At 43.3% G+C, this 22,236-nt stretch overlaps 1 protein-coding gene and 1 long non-coding RNA gene across 5 annotated transcripts in view; one reads left to right on the top strand and one right to left on the bottom strand.

Moving 5' to 3' along the window:
- Positions 1-21,095, top strand: part of slit3 (slit homolog 3 (Drosophila)) — a 157,912-nt gene extending 136,817 nt beyond the window's left edge. For all 3 annotated transcript variants that reach the window (XM_011610926.2, XM_029847082.1, XM_029847083.1), the window contains 15 exons: positions 1,967-2,038; positions 2,136-2,218; positions 2,296-2,376; positions 3,330-3,454; positions 4,885-4,982; positions 7,722-7,861; positions 9,261-9,354; positions 10,124-10,261; positions 10,487-10,727; positions 11,782-11,912; positions 17,635-17,789; positions 17,999-18,141; positions 18,258-18,415; positions 18,539-18,744; positions 18,827-21,095. In XM_011610926.2, the coding sequence (XP_011609228.2) occupies positions 1,967-2,038; positions 2,136-2,218; positions 2,296-2,376; positions 3,330-3,454; positions 4,885-4,982; positions 7,722-7,861; positions 9,261-9,354; positions 10,124-10,261; positions 10,487-10,727; positions 11,782-11,912; positions 17,635-17,789; positions 17,999-18,141; positions 18,258-18,415; positions 18,539-18,744; positions 18,827-19,080 (2,119 nt within the window). In that variant the 3' untranslated portion in view covers positions 19,081-21,095. The remainder of the gene's footprint in view (positions 1-1,966; positions 2,039-2,135; positions 2,219-2,295; positions 2,377-3,329; positions 3,455-4,884; positions 4,983-7,721; positions 7,862-9,260; positions 9,355-10,123; positions 10,262-10,486; positions 10,728-11,781; positions 11,913-17,634; positions 17,790-17,998; positions 18,142-18,257; positions 18,416-18,538; positions 18,745-18,826) is intronic.
- LOC115252316 (uncharacterized) lies at positions 20,787-22,102 on the bottom strand. Of its 2 annotated transcripts, XR_003890728.1 has the most exons (5): positions 21,947-22,102; positions 21,745-21,854; positions 21,515-21,630; positions 21,254-21,446; positions 20,787-20,922 (listed from the first exon to the last, which is right to left on the bottom strand). It is a non-coding gene; the product is annotated as an uncharacterized lncRNA (long non-coding RNA). The 2 variants fall into 2 exon arrangements; XR_003890727.1 differs by having other exon boundaries at positions 21,745-22,102.
- Positions 22,103-22,236: the final 134 nt, after the last annotated feature.

Below are 22,236 nucleotides of genomic sequence, written 5' to 3'. Positions count from 1 at the left end.
TAACAGAAGGATGCCTCTCCCATCCTGTCACCCCTGGAATCGGATCACTTTTCCATATGTTTCCATAAAAGTCTGACTGAGTGCATTTGAATAAAACGAGCCATTTATTGGCCTGACTAAACGTTGGTAAACTGGACTGATTATCCCTGAAATCAGGATTATTTGTCAGGCTGTGCATATATAAGATTATATTAAATAATACAAATTGCAGTTCAGAACCCGAGGAGGAGCCCTGGATGTGAATGAAATCAGCATAAGTGCATTACAAAAGAAGCAAGAACTGTACATTGAGGTGTATAAGTTTATGCTCTGTCAGCTCACTTTCAAGCCTTTACAAGTTACTATTAAACAACTGTTTTATTAACTGTTTGTTCTGAAGTGGAAAAGGCCAGATGCTAATTTATTGAAGGGGTTTTGACCACTTGGTTGAGTTGGATTTTCCAAGTTGACCTTCCTCCCTGCTTGAATATTTGGGTGACTAATCATGTGGTCCAGTCAAGCTATCGTAGCCGCACAAGCTCGACTGTATATATTTATATATTGGAATATCGGAACTGAAAGACTCAGCTCATAACAGAACGTCAGCTTTTTTTTAATGCAGATGTGTCAAATTATCCAAAATATCCAGCAAATTACAACTTTGATGTTGGCTGCTCCCATCACACTTTTTGGTGTGTCCTTTCCCATATTCTCTTGATCTAAAGTTCAAGTGTAGAATATCTGGAATATCCAACGTTATACGCACAGAAAATTCACTTCTTCTTTTTTCTTTGCTGCATTTCACCTTGGAAAAGTTTGCTTTTTTCTCTTCCTTTCCTCCTTTCATTTATTTGATATTGCTATGGGGACTGATCCCCCTCTCCTCTTGCATAGCAACTGGTTGCCAGGCAGTCATCACTGTCACTTCCTCATTACCCACAACCCCCTCTGGGCCAGTCCTTTGCAGGGGCTGTTAGACCACCAAATATAGACACACAAACACACTCGGTCAATGATGCACACAAAAGTAAAGTTGCAGCACACATTTGTACACTCTCGTGCACCCCAGTTCACACTAGCCTCAATAGGAAACAAACCACACACACTTTTCCAGTGGCACTTTGATATCTGTCCCCTGTTACAGCCCTCGGTTTAATGGAATGTGAACTCATATCCACCAGACAATACACAAAGGAGTGTACACAAAGACACACACACACACAATCTTTCAGACCCGGGGACAAAAGTTCTAGACGCACATACAGACACACAGACCTTGCATGAAAACCCAAAGGCACAAAACAGAAAGGCACATTTCCACGCTGTATACATCACATCACTGCCCACACACACACACACACACATGTGCACACACAAACATGCACACGCGTGCACTGGTCAGTTCATATTTTCAATTCCAGCATCAGGACAGACTTTATTGCAGAACAATGAAAATAAGCTTTCTGTTTATTTTGCACTATTTTTCCATGAATATTTTATTTATTTTCCAATATGGGTGAATATGATGGCATTTCTTCAGCTGGGGAACCACAAATAGTTTAAATAATTTAGCATTTAAACAGTTTTAGAGTTTACTTCTGATGTGATGGATACAAACATACGGTTTCATTTATGGTTTTTTTTTTCTGTTTTTTGAGAAATTAATTCAATGTACTTTCTAATTTATGTGCAAATAAAACTTTCTTTTGTTCGGTCCTAAAATTAAATCTGTTAACAGTGGCAGTATGAATCATGTGAGAATGAAAGTGCTCGCAGTAATAAATGGACTAAATTGAGGGGTAAAAATGTTTGTTCCTCTTACTGAAGAAAAGTGGATGGTAAAGAACCTCTCACATCAATTTACTGCATATTAATCTTGACTGTAGGTCAGAAAGTGACCTCCTAATTTACAACAAGGCCACTTTGGTGTTTAACAACCATTTAATATTCATATTGTTTACCGGCTCTGTCTCTCTTTACCCTCCAGGACCCTTCATGGTAATGACCTTTCAACCATCCCAGAAGGAGCTTTCAACCACCTCACGTCTCTGTCCCACCTGTGAGCACCCTCCTATCCAGGCGTTCTGTCTATCAGTGTGTGTGAGACTCTCTTAGATGCTGCCAATCACACTCCCAACACTTGTGTGTCTCTCCAGGGCTCTCGGCGCCAACCCCCTCTACTGTAACTGTGAAATGCGCTGGCTCTCTCAGTGGGTCAAAGCCGGCTTTAAGGAGCCCGGTAAGAAAGGAAACACCACCTCCGAGTTGGTTTTCAGATCCCGACATGCAAATCTTTATAATTTCCTGGTTTCTTAGGCATCGCTCGCTGCACTGGACCTCCTGACATGGCTGACAGACTTCTGCTCACAACGCCACTCAACAAATTCCTGTGTAAAGGTGCACATTCTCCTCTTTGTCCTGCTCCCTGTTCCAGGGCGTCCAAGTATTTCTGCAGAGAATTTATAACAAGGCAGTTTCAGAGCCAGTGAATGACATAATCCCTGGATTCTGTCAGATTAGTGAAGAGGAAGGTGTTTAAAACAATGTGTGGCAATATTACAATGCCAAAATCAATTACTCTGACAGGGAGTCACTTCTACAGAACCTCCCTCTGATGATTTTATGCAGTCTTCAGACTAGTATTTGAGGAGAGAAGAGCTGCCAGTCATTGCATATTCAAATAAATTGCTTGTCAGTGGCTACAGTATCAAGACGGCTGTAAATTTGAGTGCTCCATCGTGGTTTTGATAGTGTTATTTTGTGCATTGTCTGGTTTAATTTCCCTTTAAATCACAAACTTTGACACTTTGACAGCATAAATGTATTCTTCCCCTGTCTGGCCGTTGTCTAGGAAACCACTGAATCCACCCAGACTTTTTATTTTTGTAGATTTATGGGGTTTTGTTGCACTGATAGTGAATTAAAGTAGACACATCAGTGATCACTATAAAACAAAAAAAATCACTGATTCTGCTGCACATTCCTCCTGTTGTCTATGTTAATGGTGCCGATGCTGCTGGAGAGATGAGCCTCATTAGACATCGCCTTTTACTTACACATCTCCTTTACATCTCGCTACTTTACCATCTTCCTACACAGGACTATTGAAGAATGATATCAATAAGAGAAACATTTTAAAGCAGCAGGTTCTTGCATATCAGGAATTCTTATTCTAGGAATGAAAGTGTAACATTTTATACCTTTGAAAATTGAATACTGAGCCTTCAGCACGGCTGCTTTTAGCCCTAAAACGTGCGTGGACTGTTCAAATCCCCTCTTTGCAGTCCGTGCGAGCAACTTTCCATCATTCTCCTTGTGTTCATCAACCGTTTTTCCTCTGCCTTGTTCAGGTCCAGCAGACATCAGTCTAATGTCCAAGTGTGCACCGTGCCTGGGAACACCGTGCCAGAACAACGGCACCTGTGTCTCAGATGCTACTGGATCCTACCACTGCATTTGTCCATATGGATTCAAGGTGATTATCTCATCTTCCTGCCAAATTTCCTGCAGAGGTGACATGTGACCTATAGATAGCTAGCCGTGCATATGCATGTGGTGTTTCTGGCTTGGTTTCCGCCCTGCATTCATAAAGTATCTACGTGTAAATCAATATAGAAACGCTGGTTGCAGCTAGTTGCACCAGCAGTATTGACCGATTAAGACAGATGTCGCAATAATGATGAAGAGCTCAACATCAAGCGCAAATCTACCAGCAGAGACAAACCGTGGATCCACCGAGCAGTTTGCGGAGCGGTTCAGTAGGTTCAAATGTTTGTGGGAGTTGCTGCAGTGTGTGCGTGCATGTGTTACAACACCCACTCGTGTGTACTTAACCTTCGGTCTGTTACAGTAGAACAAAAGCCTTGATCTTGCTTTCAATTAAAACATCTGCGCAGAGTAAAAGACTGGAAACATAAACTGGAGGAGAAAAGGGAAACAAATGGGATGAAAGGATATTGAAAATGAGTGTGTATTAGGAAGTGAAAAAAAACAACAAATGGCTATAGTGAAAAGGAAAATAAAGAGGATGGTGTGAGAGATGAGTGAAAAGAAAACCTGCTCAGGAAGTGGCTGAGTTGGCTTCTGAAGGGCTGGTGGTTAGAAACCAAACTGCAGGACTTAATCAGTTTTGAAATGTGCATTTTTAGAGAAAAAAAGGTTCTGTTGAGGAGAAATGAACCAGCTGTCGGCTGTGCCCCTAATACACGTATGAATATGCATTTGTTAGCTGATAATTGGGTTTTAGCTGGAGAAAGAACAATTGTGAAAATTCAGCAGGATAGTAAAGTGGTTAGTTAAGACATCCTTGTATTTTCAGACTAACCATCCCAAACTGATTTCTTTCTCTCTTTCTCTCTCAGTCCAGCCTCCAGGAAAGGGCTACTACAACTGCAAAATGCCAAATGCTAATTTTCTAACAACAGATTAGAAAATGGGCAGTAAAATATGATTGTGTTTCATGAGCAGAACTGCAAAAACATCTATAATTATAGCATACAGGGCCAACTTTGACAATGTCAGAGTTTAAGATTATCATTCCATTGTTTGACATTTTTCCTAATTAGAATGTCAAAGTAAAATCACCCCCGCCATTTGTGTCATAATCAGCCCAACTAGCGGTATCCGGAGCTCCAAAGATGTGTAACGGTGTACCAGCTGGATGTCACCTCATTTAATTTGCAATCTGAAGGAAACAATCCACATTAGAGTCATAGTAACCAAACACCCTAGAAAATCCTGTCTGAAGGTGTGTGTCCATTGTTTCCAGCTTGAAATTGCCTCTCACGGAACCAAAGATTTGATGGCATCAGTGTCTGTGTTTGCAGAGTAAAATGATCTCTGAAGTTTCGAACCTATTTAATTATTCATTCCTTTAATTTTGCTTTGTCCTCGTCTCTCCTGCAGGGTCAGAACTGTGAAATCCCAATCAACGCCTGCATTAGTTTGCCCTGCTCCAATGGGGGGACCTGCCACATTCAGCCGGGACACGAAGACCACTTCAGGTGAAAATTCTTATCATTCGCAAAACAATAACAACAGTTTCAGTGACAGAAATGTCTTTGTGCTGATGTGGGTTAATTGTTATCAACATTTTAGGCTCTCAACCCTAATAAAAGCATCCCCAGAAAGTAGGATTAAAGTGCAAAGTTTTGTGTTTTCATGACACGCTATTAAAAAAAGGCTGAAAATGAAGATTAAAGATAGTTAATTCTGTGTAATAATGGGCACGCCAACATTTAAAACATTTGTTTTGAGATACGGGCTCACAGAGGAAGGTTGACGTCCCGTTCGGGGCGACTCGTTATTCCAGGACCCCCAGTTTCAGTTTTCCGTAGCAGCTTAACACATTCACACCTGGGAACTGCCCAACGCAATCACAGTTTGACTTCTGCCAGCAAAGTTGCCCCATAGGAGACGTTCGGGGGTCAAGAGTATCTGTAGCAATACTTGAGGGAGTGAAGTGAGACGCTGGTACAGAATATCAGCCTTTACCCTCGCACCTTTAGTGTTGAACGCTGAGAGGACGAAGACTTGAATATGAGTGCAGAGCATTTATAAAAGGAGAAAACTGCTATAAATATGAATTGGTGCGTAGTTTGTGAATCTAGTTGCCAGGCTAAGGAGGCAGTTTTTATAGAAGGTTCTGCTTATATAACGCGGCGTTTCATGCGAGCATGAGTGAGAGTCATTGTTCCTGGAAGGGTCATCAGTGTCAGTCCAAGGGTGGTGAAAAACCTTTTTTCCGTCAGCCTCCTGATATACGAGCAACATGATTGAGACAATTGTTGTAAATATCTTAACCAGATTCGCTCCTCCCTTCCCTCTGATGTGCATCTGGCCTTTAACTTCCTGCATGGCTGTGCTGTTACACATCTCCTTACCCTTTGCAGAGCTTGTCTTAATGTTAATACCAACACAGATTTAGATATTTGCGTCCTCTGGGAGTCACAGAAAGACGCAGAGAGCAGGAGTCCAGATCCTTCTGACATTTTAACATGTTACGTAATCAGTTTGGGATATTCAATAGCTCCAATTAAATTCCGTTTTTCAGCAGAAAACCATTTGTCAAAGTGTGTATTTTAAATGTCAGGACGGGGATTTGATTAGGAGAACTCTGTGACTCTGTCTGTCCCGTCCTCCCTTCCATCGTCTGTTTGCTTCTCGTGGGAACACTCAACGGGAAAACTTTCATTTGACTCTTTTATTATTCCCCACTTTTGCCTCTTTGGAGGCAATAATTGGACATTAATGTCCGAGTCTGCAGACGGTGAATTACACAGGAGATGCGTCGGCCGGTCAGCTATAGCGAGCGCCTCTGCAGCTCTCCTCGGTTGGCCGACTGCAGTTAAAATACCTCTGCAGTTCCGTCGTTCAGGCAGCATTAAATCGAGTTAATGTATTTGGCAATAACATGGTGAGACAATGGGGAATGGATGAGGGAAGGACTAGTGAAAAAAAAACAGCATGAAGCTAAAGATTGGCCAAGATTGGTCCATTTTAGATATAAATTTAGGGAGGGGAATTATTCATAGAGTATATTCACACTCTTCTGTACCATCTGGATGCATCTGTTGCAAGATTTAGCTTCGGAGGGGTAGCGAGTGAGTATCATATACGATGTTTGGGGGGTGAGATAAGGGTTGGCGTGAGAAAACTTCTGTGAGGCAGCAACTTTAGATTAAAGCCAGAACGAGAGGAGAACAAAGAGAATCAAACAGGAACAAAAAAAAGTCGGTATAAGTTTTACAGGTGCACAGGAAGGAGAAGTTCTGAGGATACAGCCACTAATAAATATATGCATGCCTGCACGCCTGTGTGTGTGTGTGTGTGTGTGTGTGTGTGTGTGTGTGTGTGTGTGTGTGTGTGTGTGTCTACTTCTTACTTACCAGTCCTGAAATGACTTTCCCTATCCTGGGTGTTTTTGATGACCTTGCTCCAAGTTTTCATGGGCCAGCTGTACTTCTGCAGCTGCGGTCTAATCTATCAAAGTTCTGTTTCGGGGCACCGGTGGGGGGTTACCTAAAGGTGTCGCTGGTACTTTGAGTGCAGATGTTCTCCTATAAACAGTTACTCTCACCCAACTGCGATGCAAAGATTGGCGCAACGAGGGCGGTAGCATAAATGTGGAGATGGGAGCAGGATGGTCATCATCGGGACTGGAGGGAGGCGGATGAATGGAACAGTCTGATAAGAGTCCAACAACAGTGGCATCAAACTAGTAAAGAAGCGCTCGGTTCTCTCTCCTGAGCTCTGAGTGGGGGTTCGGTTTCTTTCAGTGTTTGACTTTAGAAGCTCCAGGAACTTTTCATCTCCTTTAATAATACATCCCCCTCCAAAAAGAGGAAAAATAGTGCTGGGAAAACAATGCGCTGAATAAATAAATGCCCCTGCTCCTCTTCTTTAGTGCCGGAGGACATTGCCAGTGAGTTTTTATGTGAGAGAATAATGGTTTAAACTTTGAACAGGCACATTAAAATTTCATTTAGTTGTAATGTCAGGCATGAAATGCTCTTTTTTTAACCTCTAAATATGGAAATGCTGAAGCTCAAAAGTGTAAAGAAAAACAAAAGAGGACAGGACACGTGAATACAGTGTGCAGCATTACCTGAGTAGAGGTCTGCGTTAACAATGTGAAGAAGAGAACTGGTGCCCCCTTCCTAAAATTGTGAAAGGAACTCTACTCATAAAGAATTCGACATCTAATAATAAACCTCCTGTCTTATGTCTCTGCGTGTCTGTAGCTGCGTGTGCCCGCCAGGTTTTGAGGGCCAGCGCTGCGAAACAAACCCCGATGACTGCGAGGACAACGACTGTGAGAACAACTCCACCTGCGTGGATGGGGTCAACAACTACACCTGCGTCTGTCCACCCAACTACACAGGTGAACCCCATCGATCACGGCGCTGTTATTCTTCAAAGCCTTGGTCTCTGCTCCTCAGAGACAAGTAGGGTCATCAAGTCCATGCAGCACTGCAGGCACACACACACTTTCCATGTTGCTTGAATGGTGGCTGTGTAATGGGCAGCCACTCTGCAGTGACCTCAGACTGCTCCTATGGGAGTTTGGAGAAAAAGGCAGAGAGAGAGAGACAGAGAGAGAGAGAGAGAGCAGCATTGGTAGAGAACTGGTAACAGGAAAATGACAAAGAGCAAAGAAACAGCCATCCAAGGCCTGAAACAGCAAAGCAGAGGGCCGTTCTGGCTCGCTGGAGTCCGACAAACTGTAACTAAACTGCTGACGGAGAAGTTAAGTTTTCCCGTCCTCTAAAACACACACAGCTGCTCTCCTTTGACACTGGATCCCAGTCAATACATACACGCCGGCGCTCACCATGTCATTATCATTTTTGGCGTGAAACAGCGTCTCGCGCTGCCAACGGCCTCACCGCATACGGCAAATGCGCACACATGAATGCTTACACGCAGGAATACAGCTGCTTCTTTTGGCTCTGACCCCCCCACCGCTCAGTGCAGCGAAGCGGGACAGAATCGTCAGGTGTCACATTAACTGGACGGTCTTCTGCTGGTCGCACAGGTTTCCTCACAACTGTCAAGCGGGACTGTCACATCGTGTGTTTCATTTTTACCAACCGGGGGGAAATTTAAGCTTAGAAGCTCGATTTTAGGTCATCATTCCAGAAAACTCCTTGTTGTTGAGCGCATTTTTGACGGCGTCCAAAAGTCCAGGACTTGTCTTTTCCGCAAATATGCTTCTGATAAGTTAACAGGCTTGTGTAGTCAGTAGATCCACATTGCTGTCTAATGTCGTTATCATTAATTCCTCTTCAAGGGTTACAGAAATTTTTGGACATTTGGCTTCATTGGAACCGGTCCTCAGTTGGTCTTTGACTTAAATTAAAGTCTATTAGTAATTTATGAAGCTAATCCTTTCATTTTTGAATAATTACATAGAGTGTTTGTTAATTAAAAAGTGCCACAGCTAAATTACGGTAATAAACTAGGAAGGACAAAATTGGGATTAAAGCTCTAAAGCACCTGAACAGAAGCCTGGCAGTGACTGACGGGGTGGGATTGAAGCGGCAGCAGTATTTTAGAGCATGAGGGCAATAATGGGAAAGTGTTTGACCCCTCTCAACAGCCCCTCTAACTCGGGGTGTGAGAGTCTACCCTCACACTTTCAATTTTGATTCTCATATCACGACTTTAAATCTTTCCAATTTTTAGTTCACAAAGCAATTTTAGTTTTAGTTTAAGCGCGAATACAAAAAGTCAACAGTAACAGCATTGCTAAAGTATTAACATTTTCATTGTGTCACCAGGCGACCTGTGCGAGGAGGTGATCGATCCTTGTCTCCATGGTTTCGACCCCTGTCAGCACGACTCCAAGTGCGTCCGGGTGGGCCGCAGTTACAGGTGAGTGACAGCTTTGGAGGCGGTCAGCGCCGAAGGGGTCAGAGGTCACATCAATAAGCGAAGAGGTCAGAAGTATGACGCTTTAGTGGGACAAGGAGAAGAGAGGTGGTCGAAGCCACTCGCCGGTCTGGGGCCTTGATACCAACACTCGGATTTCTTAGTCCTGTTATTTTTCTCTCTCTGCTCTGTTTTCTCCTACATCAACCTTTAACCTCCAAAGTGTGTAAGATTCATAATAATATATCGTTGGACATTGAATATAATATCCACAGACGTACTTTACACAGTTTAAAATAACTTTGACACTAATTGCTGTCCCTTTTTTCTCGCGATATTTATACAAATATTGATGTTGGTCCAGCTCCACAGTTGCTAGAATGCTGCTTTGTCAGTAATAATCTGTCACATTTGCAGTTTGAAGCTACAATTCAAATCCCACTGCTAATTTCCAGATGTATTTATGACACCGAGACTCTGGACTGGAAATACTTGTGGATGCTGTTATGCTGAAAACAACTTTGTTAATATCCAGCTTAGACTTTGACGTTCTTTAGGAATATCCTATATGGAGGTTATCAGCCCAGATAATGAGTTTATACAACAATATCCTCAATTATGCCTCTGTTTTATGATTCACATTATGCATAAAGGGGCAATTTGTGCCATTCTTCTCTTGTTTAATGGTTTTGAAATAGGAAATTTGTTCAATCTCATGTGTCGTGCAAATAATGTAGTGAAACAGTAATCCCATTTTTCTGTAACACTTCAGATGCGAGTGTTTACCGGGCTATGTGGGCCAGCAGTGCGAGCAGGACTATAATGACTGTCTGGAAAACAAGTGTCAACACGGAGCAGAGTGTGTGGATGCTGTCAATGGCTACACCTGCGTCTGCAAAGAGGGTTTCAGGTGAGCCTCGCACAATTAGGCAGCTTGGACAGACACAATGGACGAGGAGTGGGACCAGACAAGACATAGATGAAAGGGTCTAACTTAGTAAACACCTCGGTCCTGATTGTACCACTTAGTCAATCTCTTCATTAGGAAGCCATGTTAACGTGAGGTTTACCATCCCAAACTAACCGTCCCTGTCAGAGTCCAAAAGTCGCCTTCTGTTTCTGCCCCCCTTCACAGTGGGCTGTTCTGTGAGAACCCTCCGCCAATGATCCTGCTGCAGACCAGCCCCTGCGACCAGTCAGACTGCCAGAACGGCGCCCAGTGCCTGGTGGTTGCCGGGGAGCCCGTTTGCCGCTGCACGCCTGGTTTCTATGGCAGCAAATGTGACACGATCTCCACTGTTCACTTCTTGGGTCGTGACGCATACATGGAGCTGCCAGGCGCAAAGCTCCGTCCGTCGGCACATATTTCATTCCAGGTGAGACCGCTGCCAAAAAAACCTCCTCTCATTGATATTTATAGTGAAGTTCATTAATATTTCCGCCTCTGCCTAATAATGGAATCCTATCCTTGTCAGACCTTGGGAATGGAGAAGCCATGTTCTGCTGCGGTGTTTTAAAAACACAACATCTGCTGCGCTCTCTGTTTTCACTGTATAATGAGCTCTGGAAACAGAGTTTGTGTGTCTGTAGCTTGCGTTGCAGACACCTGAGGGCTAGAACCCGATAGAGACATATGTCCTTCCATTTTGGAAAGGAAATCGCGAGTGGGTGAAGAGAAACAAGAAACAGACAGCTCTCTAATTGATATTTACCACCTGTTTGGATCTGTGTGCTTCTGAATTTCTGCCAGGACCTTTCAATGTCACGGCCAAGGCCCTTAAAAGTCAACCGAGAAGCCCGGAGAGGCAAAAGAAAGAAAATGAAAAATGACTGAAAGAGCCACAGCACTTCATAAATCACTTTCCCCCTCTTTTCTCCTCAGCTTTTTCTTGCTCTCCCGCAACCTACATCTTTCCCTCTCTCCTCTTCAGCCAATGTTCTTCATCCTTCTCCCACTCTCTCGTTCTCATGCGCTTGTCTCTACCTGCTTTCTCGCCTCACCTCCTTCTCTTCTTTTCTCCGGCAGCTTGTTAGCAGGTGTTGACTTGGCCATGCTCCATTGAAGCCATGCAAAGGTGTTAAGTGCTTGGCCCCTTGGCCTCATTTCCACTCTCTAGTTAGTTAGCGCTTAGCAGAGCGCACGAGCGAGTGTGGCATGTCAAGTGTGTGAGCGTGGGAGGGATGCATGAGTGCCCCTTTTCAGGGTTCACTGGTGTAAAATATATATTTTAAAGTGATTTTTATACAGTAATTATAGCTTTACAGGGGGAAGCACCAGCTTGATTAATTTAGCGCCTTTGGCATGTAGCCTGCTGCTATTTCCTGCAGCACCACCATAAAAAATATATGTTGGTTTGCAGCACCAAAACGGCATCTGAGATCAGTAAGAATCTGACCAACGGGTGTCCCTTATCTGATTGTCTCCTCCAGGTGGCCACAGAGAAAGACAATGGCATTTTGTTGTATAAGGATGACCACGACCCACTGGCTCTGGAACTGTACCAGGGGCACATACGGCTAATCTACGACATCACCAACTACCCACCCACCACTGTTTATAGGTAGGACACACACTCATACACAACCTGATCAAATCTTCCTGGTCATCCACAATGAATTGATTTGCTGGATTCCAATAAATGCAACCGTTCGGGATGCAAGTTGCATATTTCTTTAACATTGTTCAGTCACATGATACGTATTTATTTTTAGGGATTAATACTGACACATGTGCATTTCATCATAGTAACGCGGTGCACTAAAACACTTGCATTGCAAGACAGCAAGAGCCATAAAATCAACTGTGTGGGTATGAATAGCTGTAATAATTGTAATCCAGGGAAGTCTTTCACTCAGACTGTGTGGGAGCACAGAACTCCTCCAGGGACGGGGATAATAAAAATAAAGTCATATACGAAAAAGTTTTCCCACACAGGCCAAGATTCCAGAAAACTACTGAAATATCGGTTAGGTTTATCCATAAAATAAAACTACTGAAACCAGCGCAGATGTCACACATGCTAGCGCTGAATATAGACGGTCCTTATATGAGGCGTTCCCTTCATAAACACACAGGAATCCAGAAATATTCCGCGATAATCCCGGGTCTCTGCTCACGTCCCTGAGTGAAACCCGGCGAGAACCTCTCCCCGTAAAGCAAGCAAGGCCTCACCGAAGGGGTCGGCGTGTCAATCCCGGGATATTATCTCAACTGTACTCACTCTGTCATAGGAACAGATATGCTTTAGGAAGTGATACCAGGGGTAATCCTGGAAGAGGACACTCATGTTTTCATTCATTATGATGGGATTTAAAAAAAAAAAAAAATAGCATGTGCTGAAATATTTAACATACAGTAAACATCCCTCTGGAAGACACTGGAAACTAGAAAGAATCAAATTTAACCCCACAGTAATACCAATATTCATATATGTGTACAGGTAGGATCTGATAGTAACGTGTGGATGTAGCACAGACACACTTGTGCAAACCACTGTCTACTTTATTGACTTTACCTATAAAAAGATGGTTTATTGGACTGAGCACAGTTCTGCCGGTGCAACCGAGAGCGGCAGTGGCGCCGTTCAGCAGCACATGATGGAACCCAAAGACATCGGCTCCGACACACAATCATCAGCTCACTCAATACCAAAATTTATTACACCGACTTCGGATCAGAGGGATCCTGGACGAGACGGCAAATGTTAGTTTAGCTAAATAAACTGAGCGATATGCTGCGAGTGGGGATTTTATTGATTGCTTGTCTATTTAGCATCCTTGGGATGTATTTCACTCCGGGACTTTTGGCTTTTTAATCACATGACTCTGGTTTTAGACGTGTAAGTCTCCTCTGATGTGTCTGTGGATCGAGGCAAGGTCACAGCGTGAGGGGGAGGCATGTGGGGGAGGAACAGGGAGACTTGCTGTGACTATTCTGATCAGAATATTCAGCAGGTTCATTACAAATTTGACTTTAGGATTAGGGCATGGTATATTATAAACCTCCACGCAGCCACTGGAGAAGAAAGAATTTTACCGCGTCAAGGACGAGGTTGCTGCTGCAGGAGGTTTTTCACTTGTGATGAAATTATGATTTTTCTGTCTGCATGTGAATTTATTGAAAAGTCATATTTGCTCCATGAAGAATCATACATATATAGCTTTTTTGGTTGGTACAGTCTTCGAGGTGTCATCCTGATGCAGATTCGGGCTTTAGCACCATGCTGTGTACTGAGCGCGGTGTCATTATTCAGTGATGGGATGTTATATTCAGCAGCATTCAGCTTCTATCGAGTGGATTTGGTTGTGCTGAGATCTCCATTCTGACAATACGGATGCATACAAACACCTTAATTATGATAATAATGTGCTTGGGTGCTCCTCCAGAGAGGCTGGAGGAGGAGAGGATAGATGTGAAGAGCCGATCTGGGTGGAAAAACCCAGATGATGATGAAAATGATGGTTGGCTATTAAATCAACAGGCTGCCATTTGTGGATTACTGCTGCTTTCAGTCTGTCTCCTCGTTCATAAGTTACATCTGCAGACAGCGACCAGAGTGGTCGACTGTTAATTTCAGCCATTGCCTTCAAATCAACGTTAAAAAGGCCAGTTCACTCAAAAGATCTTTCAACAATTGTGCTGTTTGAATAATTTAAATGGCTTAAAAACCTGAACAAGGACGAAATCATTTGAGAAAAAGTCAGAAAGGAATGAGAAAATGGAAATTACAATGGGAATTCAATTAGGCTGTACGTGACACAGGTGCGGGGGGGAGGGGGTTGAAAAGGTTGAGAGGCGGGGGGGGACTGGACAGAAGGATCAGTTAAGAGGTAGAGGCAGATGGTGATAGCCAGAAAGACAGATGGACAGAGAGATAACAGTAAAATACAGGGTTTTCTGCCCAAGTGGTAAAAAAAAACAGCATAGAAGATGGACAGATAGAAACTGTGGAAATGAAAAGATGATGACAGTTGAACAGCAGGGCATACAGGAGATGAGTCAGGGTTGACAGAAGGATGGAGTGAAGAGCAGAGGGGAAGTAAACCACAGAATGAGTCAGGGCATTACCCCAGTCTGGTCCAGTTAAGCTGACAGGGGCCACGCCCGAGACAGACGGACAGAAATGAGTTCACGAGTTCATTAGGAGGAGGAAGTTCACAGCGATGATGAGAACTCAGACCCTGCTTTTATTCCCTAATGTCAGGCCTACTTCACCCTTCAAATGTGCCTTCTTCAGATGACACCAGGCTAAAGGATGCAAATCTGCCCTCATTTGGAAACACAGCGTGATCTCACTCAAACCGCATGGCAGACTAGATACAACTGATACTATCCTGTATGGCGTAACCGCCGCCATTTCTGGCACATCCCAACCATGGCACCGTCCGCACAGCCGCTGCGGTTGTACAAGCGAAGGCCAGGGAGCGGTGCCAGGCCCCGGGATGCTTCTGTTGGTCGGTTATCTGGTGTGGAAACCAGAGAGACGGGGGAGTCGTGTTCGGGCCTGATTCTGACGAGGGGATGAAATGTAGCGGTGGAGGCCAACATGAACTCACAGGGCGCCGTCTCCAGTTTGTTCTATTTTTACCACTTGGTTTTAAAGATACAGACATGCAGCATTAAAAACCTCAATGTTAGGTGTGTGCTTTCTCCTTGTGTGGACCCTTTTAAAGCAGTTTAGAACAAAAATGGGAATAAAAGATGATAAAATGTTGGGAAGCTGATACTAAAAACAGAGGCCTAAGCTTGTTGGGTAGACTGAAGTGATGTAAATCCACACAGGTCTGTATGAACTGGTCGACCAAGAAGCAACCAGTGAGGAATCATGCTGTTGTGCAGCTGCTGTCCCTTCAGTGACTAATTGAGGTTAGCACAGCATTATGGAAATGGGATGTCAGCCTGCTGAACATCATTTTAATCAGATTGGGCTCGTACACACAAATACAGACTGGACCACATATGCGGTTTGTGATCATTGCAAAGCATATTCCTACCATATTTGCACACAAACGCAGACTTGCATTTGCACACAAACACACGAGCATCACTGTCAAACACACACAAACACAAACACCACAAACGAGGCTCAGAATCACAGACAATGCTCCCATCACCTAATTAGATTTAACTGTGGAAACGGTTTCCCACATACTTTCTTCATTTAAATATTCTTTTTTTTTTGTAGTGTGAGCTACAGTCAGAGATGATTACTGCTCTGATTTCATATGATTTAGATTCTGTTTGTGTTTTTGCTCTTCTGTTGGCTTTATACTCGTACATGTGCCCAATCACGGGCTGTAATGGTTGAGTAACTGGAAACTGGCGTCCTATGAGGGACTGAGGGAAAACGATGCGCGCAAAAGAGACAGAGGCAGTTTAGATGTGCTCTTGCTCAGACACATGTCTAGAGTTCACCTACAGCAGCAAAAACACATGCAGATTCATCACAATGAGGTTGCCTTTGAATGCTTTTCAAACCACGAATGACAACAATGACGCGCTCTCCAGCAGCTGCTCAAACGTTTGTCGTCTACTGCCACCTAGTGAGCATCAGCGGTCATAGCAGGACTCTTCGGGGAGACTACAGTATATGCTGGGGGGGGGGGGGGACTGTGAATTGAAGTCAAGAATGTCTTAAAAGGCTTGTTTGATTTAACTTTTTGTGACACTTGAGCAAATTTAAAAGGGGATGAAGTGCTTATAGAAGGGAAGTGGAGAATCTTTAGAAGAGCAAAAAACTGACTGTTGTCAGAGAGGTAGAGGAGGATGTGAGTGAACTGGCAGGGTGGAAAAGAGATGAGAGGCATAAAGGGAGAGGCTAAGACACCGAGAGAGGAAGAGACAAGACAAAGTGACCGAGGAAATGCAAAGGGAAGATAAGAAAGCGTTGTACTCGGATGCAGCAGCCCTGTTTGAGATCATTATTTAATTACATGCCTCCCACAGTGAGCTGAGTTGATTCACTAAGGCAATGAGGAAAGATTGACAACATCATTGAAAATAATTATAAATACAAGTTGTTCTAGAAGTCAAAAAGGTCAAACTACACACGATGTAGGAGCAGCTTGTTTTATCTGAGATAAACTAAATGAAGAGTAAAACCAATAAAAAGCTCCCATGAATCAGACATTGTATGAAAAATGTATAGTTGGTTTCACCCCCACTAGACATGAGAAAATGGAAGAAAAATAAAAGTCAGCCAGGGGGGTGCCAGCAATCCAGAGGGATCAGGTGGATCACATCAGGTCACCTGATTAACCATTTGACCATCACCTGTGAAAAGGCAACAGGTTCTCCCTGTAGACACTGAGGAGCTGGTGTGACCCAGCGGATGTAATCAGACTGGCATTGGCTGATGTGACCCCCCCCCCCTTCCTGGTTTTGATGGACTATATAAACACAACAACAACCTTCAGCTCTGGCTCTCTGACCCTGTCACAGCAGAGTTGCACCTGTCTGTTGTGTCTTTTTATGCTAAACTGAAACACTTGTTTCCTAACTAAACCTCTGGATCAGTCCCTGAAGGAGCCCAGCAGCTCTAAATGTGACCGGGTTGGTGCCCAGGCGCTCGCCTCTCCCGTCAAACGCATGCCTCTGCAGCTGGGCTGGATGTGTAGGTGCAATTCTGTCCGTCCATTCCTCTTGAAGAGTCGAGCTGTCTACGTGGGGCCACCAGCAGGAAGAGGGGCTTCACTTGTTCTTGTGTGTTTTTGATTTTTCTGCCCCTCCTCTCGGGGGGGAGAAGGAAGAACTTCAGGCGTAAACAGAGGAACAGTCAAATTTACCACCCCAACGCCCCCCTCCCTCATCTCACCCCGTTCCCCCTTTTGGCCGTGCCAAACCACTGTCTCTAAAACTGTCTGTCTCCTTTCTGGCAAAAACCATTTAGTGGGAAACTTCAGACGCACTCATTCACACACACACTCGTGCACACACACTCGTGCACACACAAACGGGCTTTCTTCTCAGGGTCACATGTGGTGCAAAAGGTCAGGATGCAGGGTTCTTCTTCCCTTCAGTCATTCATGAAAACAATATAACATTGTGGTCCAGTTGTTTCTGGACAGTTTTTCCTTGCTTTTTCACTGGTTTTGGTCAGTGTGCAAACATTACAGGATGAAAAATCACTTGATTTGAAGATATTTGGAGCCTGTTTTCTATCAAGCATTTACAGTTGTGTTTCTTTTCCTCTCCTTAATTCCCCCATCTGGTGTAGAAGTTAACAGTAATTTATCATAATAGGAACCACACTGAAAGCCTGTTTTCATATGTGTGTGTGACAGTGTGGAGTCGGTGAATGACGGGCTTTTCCACACAGTAGAGCTGTTGATACAGAACCATTCACTCGGCCTGCTGGTGGACAACGGTGCCCTAAAGAGTCTGGGAAAGCTGGCGCGTCAGCCGTCCGTGGACCACAACTCTCAACTTTACATAGGAGGTGAGCCGAGACACAGGCAAACTTCCAGGTCATAGATCAGCTAGAGAATGAGATGCTAATTTCCCTGGTGGACACCCCCTAAAGGGATCAATAAAGTACTCTTGAATTGTATTCTTGCTCAGAGATTACATCGCGCCGAACCTTGTGCGAACGTCCTGTTTCCTTTTTTTTTCTAAATTTCCCTTGTGTGTCTTCTTCTGACCCACCAGGAGCTCCGTCTCAGGTGGTGGCGTCAGGTCTGCGTCCCGGGCCTGATCGTTCCCCACAGGCCTTTAATGGCTGCATACACAATGTCCGAATCAACGGCGAGGCTCAAGACCTGAGTTACCGGACAGCAGGAGTGGGAGGCAAAGTAAGACCTGAGGGAACATTGCTTGTATTCTAGTTTCTAACCCTGCTCACTGGGGTTACACATCCGGTCCTTTTTTCCTAATCAGCTTCCTGTAATTGCGTTTCTCCCGTCACCAGAGCGACGGCGTTCTTGCAGGGTGTCACTCCTGCAGTGTTTGTGCCGAGGGAACGTGTAGGGAGGGAGGAGAGGCCGGAGTAACGTGTGACTGCCCCCCAGGACGAGACGGGGCTTTGTGTTCCCAGATGACAGGACCCAACCCCTGCCTGAGCAACCGGTAACCCTACAGGAGGGAGACGCGCAAGCATTTTAAAAACTCGCTTCAGTCTCGCCAAACAGTCAGATAAAACGCACAGCTCCACAGGTGCTTCATTGTCCTGGCGTCTTGTTGTTCCTCCAGATGTTCTCACGGTCAGTGTGTGCCAAAGGGAGACTCCTACAGTTGCAAGTGCAGCAAAGGCTACCAGGGTCAATACTGCGATCGACGGCTGGAGCCTCCGGCCTGCAGGGGGCAGCACTGCGGGAACGGGGAGTGTCGCGTTTCAGAGAGCGGGGCGCCCGTCTGTCACTGTCAGCCAGGATATACCGGGCCCACCTGTGACACGGGTAAATGATGTCTGTTCAAAATGAAGATTGGAATTATTAAATCAGTCAAAATTGGTAAACATTTGTCTCATTTGATGTGCAGAGTTCACGTGTCAGGGAGAGATGGTCAGGGAGCAGCTGAAGCGCCACCAGCCACTCAGAACATGTACGTCCACCAGTAAGATCCCCCGGATGGACTGTCCCCGATCCTGCCAGGCAGCAGCACCCACAGGTGTTTGTTGTGGGGTCACCAAGAGCAGGAGGAGGAAGGTGGTTTTCCGCTGCACCGACGGCACCTTGTACTCCGAAGAGATGGAAACTGCTCTGGAATGTGGCTGCTTCAAGTGCCCCTTGTAATGTTTTGGTTTTATTATTAGATTCGATTTTAAATACAACTCGCAGCCATTTTTTTTTTTTTCCCCACAACGAACTGTCGCCCCGAGACCAGTTGCGGAGCGCCTCCCATGTGATTTAATTCTAGTTTTTTACATTCAGTCTGCACAACCTGGTTGTCAAAACAATTCATAAACAAAAATGGGACTTTTTTTTGACAGAGAAAATATATTGTAAGATAAGTGAGGAAAGAAACATAGAACTTATTTTTATTATGAATTTTTTTCTCTAAAAGATAAAAGGACTGATAAGTTGTTTTTAATGTTGATTATATATTGTTACATAGTATGAAATGTTATTTTGTACCTTTGTAATAAAAAAGTATGCAACAAACTAGATTAACATTCCTTAAAAGTATATGAACCTCTGTATATGTATAAATATTTACCCTAATTCAGTGGTTTTATATGTTCCAAAGTGTATTTGCATGTTATAATGTGAGCGCTATATGTGGGAAGCTTTGGACACTGAGCGAGAAGAGCTCCCTGCATTCCACAAGGCGGAGAATTCAGTATTTTGTTGTCCTGCCCTCAGAGACTAAATGGAACTGTGCCTAGCTAACTTTCTTCACTATATAACGGACATCTTCCTCACGGCGAAAATAACACGAGTCAACATGGATACACCAATTTGAATAATGTGTAACTTGTGTGGTTTTCTGTTGCTCACCAGACCTTGAGCCACATTAGATTAGACTTTAAATATATGTTTTATTCATTGAAATATATAAATTGTCAGTCAAATTATTATTGTTGCAAGAAAATAATCATCAGCCTCATGGGAGCCAAGTATGCAATACCATGACTTCCCGCTAGATGGAGACAGTGCCACTAATAAGAGTCACAGTGGCTGATGTTCACTGTTGGAGTGTAAACGGCATAATTGAATTTATCCAAGTCAGTTTTTCTAAGTTACTGCTTGAACCCCTCGGTAAATTTAATGATGAGTGCCTTAACCGCTTCATTAGTAAGGGTCTTTGAGGTTGTCACCAATGCTGACTCACTTTTACATTAACTCAAGAGGAATTCTTCTGAGAGTGCAGCGAACCGTTCAAAACTTTGCCAAAAATCTGCTTTATATTTTGCCCTCAACACTAGGACTGTGTAGTTTATTTACAAAGTGCCTTGGTCAGTTTATTTGAAACCATGTGATGACCCCAAAACTGGTTTTCACTGATTCACTGTGTTTTTTTGTTGTTGTTTTTTTTACATTTGGTTGATGGTTGACAAATTATGATGTTTAATTAACAACAGAGAGGCAATTTTAGAGCTACATCCTCTCACACATTTATAACATACAGGGCTATTTGGGATTTTTTTTTTTTTTTTTAAATCATTATTATTCTATTTTTTATATTTACATTTCCCAGACAGACAGAGGGCCCCATTCTGACCTTTACAGTATGACAAAATACCCTTTTTCCCTGACAGCATCATTAATTTAAAGAGGTGCCCCAAACTGCCTAACAAAATGGTTCTGTAGGTTACTAACATGGTTAAAGGTATATTAAGACTCTAATGTAACTACTACTGTATTGTTTTCTTTATATGCTGTTGCTTGGGTTATAACAGGTACAATTTATTCACAGACTTTAATCAGTTACAGTTCCACTGTGGTTGGTTTGAGACATATCAGTATTTTAATTATACAACACTTAGAACATCTCTGCTGTCCTGATCCTTTTTCATTCTGTCCCTCTTTCTCTTCTAATCGCTCCCTCTCCATTGTTGCATTGTTTGCATTTACAACAGGTCTTTCTCTTTTCGCCTTTATTTCTTCTTTTGACCACAAGCTCATTTCATGTTCCTACAGGTTTAGAATTTAACAGCAAACGGGAAAAAAAGAAAACATCAGTTTTCATATCACCAATAAAAACTTGTCCTTTCTGTTTTGGAAGTTCTTGTCTTAGTAAAAATATGGAGATGTGACTGACAATTGAAACTTTTCTGAATGTTGAAATTAAACCACCATTGAAACTACAAAGCTTTTTTTTCCCTCACTGTGTGTGCTTGTGCGTGTTTGTGTGCGTACTCTGTCATTCCAGTCCAATATTTATGGGCTGTTTGTGCATGTCTCCACTTCAGAAAACACCCATTTACAGGAACTTTTGCAGAGCTGCTACAGGGAAGGTACTTACATCAGTCCTGAAGATCTCCAGGGTGGGGCTGAGCTCTTTCCATGTTTACTTCCTGTTTTCTATGGTTTGATTTTTGCTATAATTTTATTTTTGCTTTTGGCAGTGCCCACGTGAAGCCATAGCCAAAACTGTCGTACAATGATCAAAAACTCATGCTGCCGCTCTCTTCTTGCGTTCTGTACTTGAACCAGTCCTTTCAGGAAACATTATTTGGCAACACGGAATACAGTATATTTTCAATGCTATGCTGATGACACTCACCTATATTTATCCTTAAAAGCATGTTTCAAAGCCATAAAGTATTGGATGACCTCCAATTTCCTTCTGAATTTGGACAAAACTAAGGTCACTGTAGTTGGTCCCAAAGTGTCTCAGGGCTACCGTAGATAATTACAATAGATTGTGAGGAATTTTGTATTAACCTTTGACCAGGACCTGTCCTTTAAAATGCATATAAAAAAATCACAAGGAGCAGCTTTTATTTATCTTACTTTCAGGCTTGACTACGGTACCGGTATTCTAATTCCATATTTGCAGAATGTCCAAACAGATCTTTGAGAGTCAAAAATGTTCTCCTAGTTTAAGGCCCGGAGAGGTGAAGCTGCATTATATCAAGGATGGGGTCAGGATGTGGGTTTCTGTAAAGCGCATAGAGATGATATATAAAGATGAAGTGAACTGAATTTGGTTTACCTAAATTATCCATTCATAAACATCAAGGTTCAAAATTCTGTTATTGGTTTTGTGCTTCTACTGTGCCTATTTCTTTACATATTAATTATTGTGAGTGCTCAGAACGGCACCTATAAATAAATAAAATGATGTGGACTATGGTTACAGTGTATAGACTTTTCTTTTGATCTTTAAACTATACCACCCGAAGCATAAATCAACATAAGTCAACTTTGTTATATCATCACATCATGTGGTTATGTGATCCCAAAGCTTTGAGGTAGCCAGTAAAACCCAAATGCAGCTCAACA

The sequence above is a fragment of the Takifugu rubripes genome, chromosome 14 (genome assembly GCF_901000725.2).
Source record: "Takifugu rubripes chromosome 14, fTakRub1.2, whole genome shotgun sequence".
In the NCBI taxonomy this organism is placed as follows: domain Eukaryota; kingdom Metazoa; phylum Chordata; class Actinopteri; order Tetraodontiformes; family Tetraodontidae; genus Takifugu; species Takifugu rubripes.
This window is presented reverse-complemented; position numbering and strand designations above follow the sequence as displayed.